Source organism: Oculina patagonica, chromosome 4 (genome assembly GCF_052425735.1).
Source record: "Oculina patagonica isolate OP01 chromosome 4, crgOcupat, whole genome shotgun sequence".
NCBI classification, from domain to species: domain Eukaryota; kingdom Metazoa; phylum Cnidaria; class Anthozoa; order Scleractinia; family Oculinidae; genus Oculina; species Oculina patagonica.
Genome location: NC_135761.1, coordinates 15,255,997 through 15,266,840, shown reverse-complemented (window position 1 = coordinate 15,266,840; position 10,844 = coordinate 15,255,997). Strand labels below are relative to the sequence as shown.

The 10,844-nt window shown below is 36.4% G+C and overlaps 3 protein-coding genes across 3 annotated transcripts; all 3 read left to right on the top strand.

The window, feature by feature from the left end:
- Positions 1-915, top strand: LOC144648178 (trace amine-associated receptor 13c-like). The gene has a single exon (XM_078507808.1). The coding sequence runs from the start codon at positions 1-3 to the stop codon at positions 913-915; it is 915 nt and encodes a 304-aa protein (XP_078363934.1).
- A 4,299-nt stretch (positions 916-5,214) lies between these two features.
- On the top strand, positions 5,215-6,120 carry LOC144648177 (adenosine receptor A3-like). The gene has a single exon (XM_078507807.1). The coding sequence runs from the start codon at positions 5,215-5,217 to the stop codon at positions 6,118-6,120; it is 906 nt and encodes a 301-aa protein (XP_078363933.1).
- A 2,426-nt stretch (positions 6,121-8,546) lies between these two features.
- LOC144648176 (adenosine receptor A2a-like) lies at positions 8,547-9,452 on the top strand. Its single transcript, XM_078507806.1, has one exon. It carries the CDS (start codon positions 8,547-8,549, stop codon positions 9,450-9,452), a length of 906 nt encoding a protein of 301 aa, XP_078363932.1.
- The last annotated feature ends 1,392 nt before the right edge of the window (positions 9,453-10,844 follow it).

Here is a 10,844-nt window from a genome sequence, read left to right as displayed (position 1 = left end):
ATGGCTAACCTCTCCGGCACAAACAGTTTCAAGGAGTTCAGAAATATAACCAAGGATGGCGAGGCACAAAATGCCTCACGTTACATAAGCATCATCATCACCGTCATCTTTAATTGCATTACCTGCCCCTTTACAGTGTTGCTCAACGTGCTGGTGATAATGGCCATGAAAAAAAGACCAAGACTACAGACTTACACCAACATCTTGTTGGCCTGTCTAGCGGTAACTGACGCATTAACTGGTCTCCTAGTGCAGCCAACGTTTATTCTCTACCACATTGACCGGCACATGTTTAAACCATATCCTTTTCCTCATAATTCAATTCTACTCTTCTTTACTGTCTCTTCGGCGCTTCGTTTAGTGATAGTCACTTGCGATAGGCTAATTGCTATTAAATTTACTATGCACTACCCTTACCTTGTAACAAATAGATCAATTAAGAAAGCAGTAATAACGTGTTGGGTAGTTGCTTCAGTTGCTTTAACTTGTACGATAGTTAAAACGTTAAAACCATCCAGAAAACATGGCGCCGCGATAATAGCACTTGTTCTGATTTCATGCATTTTATTTATCGCGGTATGTTATGTTATTTTGTATCTCGAAACACTTCGCCACCGAAAGCAAATCAAAACGCAACAGCTTCCCCAAGAAGAGGTGGAACGATTCGCCAAAGAGAGCAAAGCACTTAAGACAACTGTTTATGTAGTCGGTGCTGTTATGTTATGCTTTATTCCCATGGCCACTGCGTTCGTGACGTATGCAACAGGACTGAAGATCGTTATTTCATCGCCTTGGATCCGCACGGCTGTCATGCTTAACCCTCTCCTCAACCCACTGATCTACTGTTGGCGACAGAAAGAAATGAGACATTTTGTGTTCCGAATTAAGTCTACCGCTGTGGCAGCTATTAATTAAAGCAACAGAACTCATAGACACTGCAGTTAGCATCGATTTTTAATTTCTCCATCTTGTTAAAAACAGCTTGCAGTATGGTGTTTGTTAACAGGAGAACTCGGATTAATATTAATCCGCGGATTATAATAATAATAGATTATAATAGGATTATTATAGTCCAGTAATAGATTAATAGATTATTATAATCCAGTAATAGATTATTATAATCCAGTAATATATTATTATAATCCAGTAATAGATTAAGGCACGGCAAAAAATTGGAAGGATTAGATTATTATTAATATTATAATCCGGATTAATATTAATCTCTATTATAATCCCGATAAAATTCCGTGAATGTTCGGATAACAGATATGTCTATTTGACTATCTGACAGATATGTATATGACAAACACACTGCAGACTTACAACACAGGACTGACAGGACATAAGTCACTAATCACATCCGTCACATGACGATCACTTTTGCATATTTTCTCAAATAAACGCCCCCGGCGTTTATTTCAAACTTAGCTTCGTGAACCCGGCGTTTATTTGAAGCTGGCGTTTAATCGGAGCCCGGCGTTTATTAACGGACTGCAATTTTCTGCCAATTTTTCAGATTGATTTATTGTTACCGATCTTCGAGACCAAGGGGCAGTTTGTCAAGGCGGGACGATTTTTCTCTTCGTTCTGCCCCGAAAAAGTGTCCCTGGGTATCCAAAGGTGATTATTTTCCAAAGGTGCACTATTACGGATTGGATAGTTTATGTTGCAATCGAGATTTGTGACAAACAGAATATATTTACTTGTTAGCTTAACCTCAAATAAACGCCGGGACCTCGAACAAACGCCCCCGGCGTTTATTTAAAAACTAGCAATTTTGACCCGGCGTTTATACGAGGCCGGCGTTTAATCGGGGTCCGGCGTTTAATCGAGAAATAAAGCTAGATTAGACAATGTTGTTGACCCTTGAAGTAAAAGAAAAGGATCAAGCGCCTCTGGGTCAGCGAATCTGTGCCGTGGGCATGTTCTTTTACAAAAAAGGAGACCTAACGACAGGGAAACGTCACCAGCTGCGAAGAAAAAGCGACAATCCCAAACACACCAACTGTTTCGAGGTTCGGAGTCGGAGTCTTGGCGCCTTTTGTTGATGAAAATATTATCTGGGAACTGACATGTTAAGCATATTGTATATGATGTCAAGTTCAAACAATAAAGTATCTTTACATCAAGCTTCGTATCTATCTCTAGCTTAGTGCTTGAATATGCAAAGTGGAGTGGGGGAGATTCCGGTCGACCTGCAAGAGCGCACAAAGTACGCGTGGCGTTTAACGTTCATGAAAGGGATGCCGAGCGAGTAGAAAATACCTTCAGTGACTTTGAAGTGAGAAGATCAGAAGCGTGAACGGTGTAAATTCTGTCGATGATGGTGTCGTTGTTGTTGTAAAGGAGAGTACTAGTGATACAAATTTCTATCCAAATTTGAGCTGCCAAGTGTAAAATAGTTACATAAATCGAAAGATACGTTTATTTAAAATATTGTTTAGTAGTTCATTTAACAAATTGCAAACAGTTACTGTTATCAGCAGACGCACTTATTAAAAAAAATATCTTTAGGGTTAGGGTTGGGTTTTATATTAGATACCAAGCAAAAGGGTCCAAGAAAGAATGCATAAGATATTGATAAGGCCGCCTTAGATCGTTATATAATGTCAATCTTGGGAAGCTTTGGACTAGGATTAAGTTGTTGAGATTTATTATTAAGATTAATATTAATCCAATTAATATTAATCTTACATAAGATTAATATTAATCCTAATGGATTAAGGCACGGTTCAAACCTCAGTAATAGATTATAATAATCTATTACTGGATTATAATAATCTATTACTGAATTATAATAGTCATTAGGATTAATATTAATCCGATTAATATTAATCCGAGTTGTCCTGTGTCAACCTGTTAACCGAGTTTCTGATGCACGACCCCATAGAATTGTAGCTTTTATCACCTATCGTGTGTACATAAAGATTGCATGTATGTACATATGTAAAAATCTGAATAAAGGAAATTTAAAGAATGTTTTTATCTCTCTCGTGCCACTTCATATTCGAAAATTAGAAAAAAAGATCTCTGATAAGTTGTTTAGAGTTTAACGCCAATAGGAATCAATAAGATATTTTTTTATTCCGATTTTGCTATCTAGCTAATTCTACACGTGTTAAGTCATATTTGACAAGATAAAAATATCTCTGAATGGTTCAGTTTAAGAAGTTAGAGAAATATCGTCCACAGCATTGAATAAGATATTTTTTTTATTTGGGTAAAGTACATAACTTCAGCAAACCTGATGTGTTTATTTTAAGGTGTCTCGAAGACAGTTTTTTTCCGGACCATACCTACAATTTGCAGTTTGTCTAAAAACAGTCTTCCTTGACTCGGATTATTTAACACTAAGAAAGTTTTTACGTTAATGAAATAAACAGCACGAGTTAATCAACTGGAAGGATAACTAGCAAAATCTTCTTTTTTACCGAAAATTATTTTTTTTTCGCTGGTTGAGTCCTTGTTCAAATGAATCCTAAATCTCCATAAGTCGTATTGATTTGAGATGGTGGGAGACACACAGAAACAGCGAGTTAATGTTTTTAATCCTTTCCATATGCTACAGGCACATGGGGAATTTTAAAATTGATTTTATAATTAAAATTATAAAATCAATTTTAAAATTCGTACGTGGTTTAGTCTGAACATGGCTAATCGCTTTACGGTTCAAAAATCGTAATTTTATTTTTTATAAATCGCCTGTGGTGAATTAGTTATCACTTCTGCCTTGTAAGAAGGAAACCGGGCTTCGATTTTTTGCCTGTATAAAACCATATTTTCATAACGTATGTTTTTATACACCTAATTTCAACGTTGTCATAGAAAAAAGAAGAAAAAAGATAAATAGGAATTAATTAGCGTAGTTTTATAACTAATAGCCTTTACAAAAAACTTACGAGTTTTTATCTGCACACTTTGAATCCACCTTTTTATGCTGTATTAAACAAGATAAATTGATGCATTCGTATTTTGAGGCATTTTGAGGCCATTTGTGCTAATAAATTTCATGCATGCGCTTAATTAATTCCTATTTGCCTTTTTCCTTCTTCCTTTTTTCTATGACAACCTTATTTCAATTAGGTGTATATATACATTTCTATGAAAGAGAGAGAATAAAATGTTCCCTTATAGCTTTGTTATGTCGTCCCAATTATCTTTATCGGCATTACCTGAAGCGAATGTATCTGTTTGGAAGAGGTCATGGTAATGAGTCAATGGTCGGCATTAAAATAAAACAAGGAAATAATAATTTGCTCCACGACTCTGGATTTGGAACTTGTAAAGCCTGAGGTAATTGAACAATTTATAGATTGGTAACTGGAAGTCGATAAAAGCAGTTTAACCACCGTAGAGGGGTTTGAAAAAAATTGACGTTTCGGGTGTTAGACCTTGATCGGAGCAAAATTTTCTTTCAACGAAGTGTTTCATTCCCTGCCGATGCACCACAGCGGTTTCCTTAGACACTAAATAATGAATTCTGAAATCCCTCAAAAATAGCCGAGAAAGGGGCGTCAGAATTTTTCGGGTCGATTTACACGACTCTGTCGCATGCAACTGATGTTGCGCGCGCTGTTCACGTCGCGCAAACATTGCACACAAATACACGGGCCTGTACACAGCTTTCATCACTAAATCTACATAAAGGCTATGACTGTCGTAGGGTTTTCAAACATGTTAAAAAGTCCTACGACATTTTTTGTACGTGTTGTGCACAACAATCGTAAGCAAGTTGTAGGTTTGATTTACACGAAACCAATAAGCTTGGCGCATGCGGAAAAAGCCTTCTCAACGCCCCAAAAGGCGCGCTTTGCTTTGATTAACATTACCAAAATAACCATGATTTTAGGAACAACTTACAATTTTTCCGACGAAATAATGATTTGATTTCTTTCTTCCCAATAACAAAACTAGGCAAAACGCAGATGTTAACTTGTAGAAATTTCTTGACAGTATTAACCATGTAATCCATTAAACTTAGTGTCAGGCTAATAAAGCGGCAAAAGAAAGTTTTTAAAATTAAAATTTCTGTTCGGTAGAGTTAATAGCTGCGGCTTTAAGAGAAAATCAAAGCAGAAAGTGATTTTATGGCCTCAAATTCATTAAAACATTACTAATCCCGTTCCATAGAGATGGAACATAAATTTGGCACACGTTTGCGATAACACGCAGAAGTGGTTGTCAACTTCAAAAACTCACCTTAAACGGCTCAACATGGCTAACCTCTCCGGCACAAACAGTTCCAAGGAGTTCAGAAATATAACCATGGATGGCGAGGAACAAAATGTCCCACTTGACATTAACATCATTATCACCGTCATCTTTAACTGCATTACCTCCCCCTTTACAGTGTTGCTCAACGTGCTGGTGATAATGGCGGTGAAAAGAAGACCAAGATTACAGACTTACACCAACATCTTACTGGCCTGTCTAGCGATAACTGACGCATTAACTGGTCTCCTAGTGCAGCCAACGTTTATTCTCTACCACATTGACCGGCACATGTTTAAACCATACCATTTTCCTCATAATTCAATTCTACTCTTCTTTACTGTCTCTTCGGCGCTTCATTTAGTAATAGTCACTTGCGAGAGGCTAATTGCTATCAAATTTACTATGCGCTACCCTTACCTTGTAACAAATAGAACAATTAAAAAAGCAGTAATAACGTGTTGGGTAGTTGCTTTAATTTGTACGATAGTTAGAACGTTAAAACCATCCAGAAAACTTGGCGACGCAATAGTAGCTCTTGTTCTGATTTTATGCATTGTATTTATCGCGGTATGTTATGTTATTTTGTATCTCGAAACACTTCGCCACCGAAAGCAAATCAAAACGCAACAGCTTCCCCAAGAAGAGGTGGAACGATTCGCCAAAGAGAGCAAAGCACTTAAGACAACTGTTTATGTAGTCGGTGCTGTTATGTTATGCTTTCTCCCCATGGCCACTGCGTTCGTGACGTATGCAACAGGACTGAAGATCGCTGTTTCATCGCCTTGGATTCGCACGTGTGTCATGCTTAACTCTTTCCTCAACCCACTGATCTACTGTTGGCGACAGAAAGAAATGAGACATTTTGTGTTCCGAATTAAGTCTACCGCTGTGGCAGCTCTTCATTAAAGCAACAGAACTCATAGACACTGCAGTTAGCATCGATTTTTAATTTCTCCATCTTGTCAAAAACAGCTTGCAGTATTGTGTTTGTTAACCTGTTAACCGTTTTTCTGATGCACGACCCCATAGAATTGTAGCTTTTATCACCTATCGTGTGTAAATAAAGATTGCATGTATGTACATATGTAAAAATCTAAATAAAGGAAATTTTAAGACTGTTTTTGACTCTCTCGTGCCACTTCATATTCGAAAATTAGAAAAAAGATCTCTGATAAGTTGTTTAGAGTTTAACGCCAATGGGAATCAATAAGATATTTTTTTATTCCGATTTTGCTATCTAGCTAATTCTACACGTGTTAAGTCATATTTGACAAGATAAAAATATCTCTGAATGGTTCAGTTTAAGAAGTTAGAGAAATATCGTCCACAGCATTGAATAAGATATTTTTTTTTATTTGGGTAAAGTACATAACTTCAGCAAACCTGATGTGTTTATTTTAAGGTGTCTCGAAGACAGTTTTTTTCTGGACCATACCTACAATTTGCAGTTTGTCTAAAAACAGTCTTCCCTGACTCGGATTATTTAACACTAAGAACGTTTTTACGTTAATGAAATAAACAGCGCGAGTTAATCAACTGGAAGGATAACTAGCAAAATCTTCTTTTTTACCGAAAATTAAATTTTTTTCGCTGGTTGAGTCCTTGTTCAAATGAATCCTAAATCTCCAAAAGTCGTATTGATTTGAGATGGTGGGAGGCACACAGAAACAGCAAGTTAATGTTTTTAATCCTCTCCACATGCTACAGGCACATGGTGAATTTTAAAATTGATTTTATAATTAAATTCGTAAGTGGTTTAGTCTGAACGTGGCTAATCGCTTTACGGTTCAAAAATCGTAATTTTATTTTTTATAAATCGCCTGTGGTGAATTAGTTATCACTTCTGCCTTGTAAGAAGGAAACCGGGCTTCGATTTTTTGCCTATAAACCATATTTTCATAACGTATGTTTTTATACACCTAATTTCAACAACGTTGTCATAGAAAAAAAGAAGAAAAAGATAAATACGAATTAATTAGCGTAGTTTTATAACTAATAGCCTTTACAAAAAACTTACGAGTTTTTATCTGCACACTTTGAATTCACCTTTTTATGCTGTAACAAGATAAATTGATGCATTCGTATTTTGAGGCATTTTGAGGCCATTTGTGCGAATAAATTTCATGCATGCGCTTAATTAATTCCTATTTGCCTTTTTCCTTCTTCCTTTTTTCTATGACAACCTTATTTCAATTAGGTGTATATATACATTTCTATGAAAGAGAGAGAATAAAATGTTCCCTTATAGCTTTGTTATGTCGTCCCAATTATCTTTATCGGCATTACCTGAAGCGAATGTATCTGTTTGGAAGAGGTCATGGTAATGAGTCAATGGTCGGCATTAAAATAAAACAAGGAAATAATAATTTGCTCCACGACTCTGGATTTGGAACTTGTAAAGCCTGAGGTAATTGAACAATTTATAGATTGGTAACTGGAAGTCGATAAAAGCAGTTTAACCACCGTAGAGGGGTTTGAAAAAAATTGACGTTTCGTGTGTTAGACCTTGATCGGAGCAAAATTTTCTTTCAAGGAAGTGTTTCATTCCCTGCCGATGCACCACAGCGGTTTCCTTAGACACTAAATAATGAATTCTGAAATCCCTCAAAAATAGCCGAGAAAGGGGCGTCAGAATTTTTCGGGTCGATTTACACGACTCTGTCGTATGCAACTGATGTTGCGCGCGCTGTTCACGTCGCGCAAACATTGCACACAAATACACGGGCCTGTACACAGCTTTCATCACTAAATCTACATAAAGGCTATGACTGTCGTAGGGTTTTCAAACATGTTAAAAAGTCCTACGACATTTTTTGTACGTGTTGTGCACAACAATCGTAAGCAAGTTGTAGGTTTGATTTACACGAAACCAATAAGCTTGTCGCATGCGGAAAAGTTTTAAAGTCTCAACGCCCCAAAAGGCGCGCTTTGCTTTGATTAACATTACCAAAAGAACCATGATTTCAGGAAAAAATTAAAATTTTTCCGACGAAATAATGATTTGATTTCTTTCTTCCCAATAACAAAACTAGGCAAAACGCAGATGTTAACTTGTAGAAATTTCTTGACAATATTAACCATGTAATCCATTAAACTTAGTGTCAGGCTAATAAAGCGGCAAAAGAAAGTTTTTAAAATTAAAATTTCTGTTCGGTAGAGTTAATAGCTGCGGCTTTAAGAGAAAATCAAAGCAGAAAGTGATTTTATGGCCTCAAATTCATTAAAACATTACTAATCCCGTTCCATAGAGATGGAACATAAATTTGGCACACGTTTGCGATAACACGCAGAAGTGGTTGTCAACTTCAAAAACTCGCCTTCAACGGCCCAACATGGCTAACCTTTCCGGCACAAACAGTTCCAAGGAGTTCAGAAATATAACCATGGATGGCGAGGAACAAAATGTCCCACTTGACATTAACATCATTATCACCGTCATCTTTAACTGCATTACCTGCCCCTTTACAGTGTTGCTCAACGTGCTGGTGATAATGGCGGTGAAAAGAAGACCAAGATTACAGACTTACACCAACACCTTGCTGGCCTGTCTAGCGGTAACTGATACATTAACTGGTCTTCTAGTGCAGCCAACGTTTATTCTCTACCACATTGACCGGCACATGTTTAAACCATACCATTTTCCTCATAATTCAATTCTACTCTTCTTTACTGTCTCTTCGGCGCTTCATTTGGTGCTAGTCACTTGCGAGAGGTTAATTGCTATCAAATTTACTATGCACTACCCTTACCTTGTAACAAATAGAACAATTAAGAAAGCAGTAATAACGTGTTGGGTAGTTGCTTTAATTTGTACGATAGTTAGAACGTTAAAACCATCCAGAAAACTTGGCGACGCAATAGTAGCTCTTGTTCTGATTTTATGCATTGTATTTATCGCGGTATGTTATGTTATTTTGTATCTCGAAACACTTCGCCACCGAAAGCAAATCAAAACGCAACAGCTTCCCCAAGAAGAGGTGGAACGATTCGCCAAAGAGAGCAAAGCACTTAAGACAACTGTTTATGTAGTTGGTGCTGTTATGTTATGTTTTCTCCCCATGGCCACTGCGTTCGTGACGTATGCAACAGGACTGAAGATCGCTTTTTCATCGCCTTGGATTCGCACGTGTGTCATGCTTAACTCTCTCCTCAACCCACTGATCTACTGTTGGCGACAGAAAGAAATGAGACAGTTTGTGTTCCGAATAAAGTCTACCGCTGTGGCAGCTATTAATTAAAGCAACAGAACTCATAGACACTGCAGTTAGCATCGATTTTTAATTTCTCCATCTTGTCAAAAACAGCTTGCAGTATTGTGTTTGTTAACCTGTTAACCGTCTTTCTGATGCACGGCCCCATAGAATTGTAGCTTTTATCACCTATCGTGTGTAAATAAAGATTGCATGTATGTACATATGAAAAAAATATGTAAAAATCTAAATAAAGGAAATTTAAAGAATGTTTTTGACTCTCGTGCCACTTCATATTCGAAAATTAGAAAAAAAGATCTCTGATAAGTTGTTTAGAGTTTAACGCCAATAGGAATCAATAAGATATTTTTTTATTCCGATTTTGCTATCTAGGTAATTCTACACGTGTTAAGTCATATTTGACAAGATAAAAATATCTCTGAATGGTTCAGTTTAAGAAGTTAGAGAAATATCGTCCACAGCACTGAATAAGATATTTTTTTTATTTGGGTAAAGTACATAACTTCAGCAAACCTGATGTGTTTATTTTAAGGTGTCTCGAAGACAGTTTTTTTCTGGGCCATACCTACAATTTGCAGTTTGTCTAAAAGCAGCCTTCCCTGACTCGGATTATTTAACACTAAGAAAGTTTTTACGTTAATGAAATAAACAGCACGAGTTAATCAACTGGAAGGATAACTAGCAAAATCTTCTTTTTTACCGAAAATTAAATTTTTTTCGCTGGTTGAGTCGTCGTTCAAATGAATCCTAAATCTCAAAAAATCGTATTGATTTCAGATGGTGGGAGGCACACAGAAACAGCAAGTTAATGTTTTTAATCCTCTCCACATGCTACAGGCACATGGTGAATTTTAAAATTGATTTTATAATTAAATTCGTAAGTGGTTTAGTCTGAACGTGGCTAATCGCTTTACGGTTCAAAAATCGTAATTTTATTTTTTATAAATCGCCTGTGGTGAATTAGTTATCACTTCTGCCTTGTAAGAAGGAAACCGGGCTTCGATTTTTTGCCTGTAAACCATATTTTCATAACGTATGTTTTTATACACCTAATTTCAACAACGTTGTCATAGAAAAAAGAAGAAAAAGATAAATACGAATTAATTAGCGTAGTTTTATAACTAATAGCCTTTATAAAAAACTTACGAGTTTTTATCTGCACACTTTGAATTCACCTTTTTATGCTGTAACAAGATAAATTGATGCATTCGTATTTTGAGGCATTTTGAGGCCATTTGTGCGAATAAATTTCATGCATGCGCTTAATTAATTCCTATTTGCCTTTTTCCTTCTTCCTTTTTTCTATGACAACCTTATTTCAATTAGGTGTATATATACATTTCTATGAAAGAGAGAGAATAAAATGTTCCCTTATAGCTTTGTTATGTCGTCCCAATTATCTTTATCGGCATTACCTGA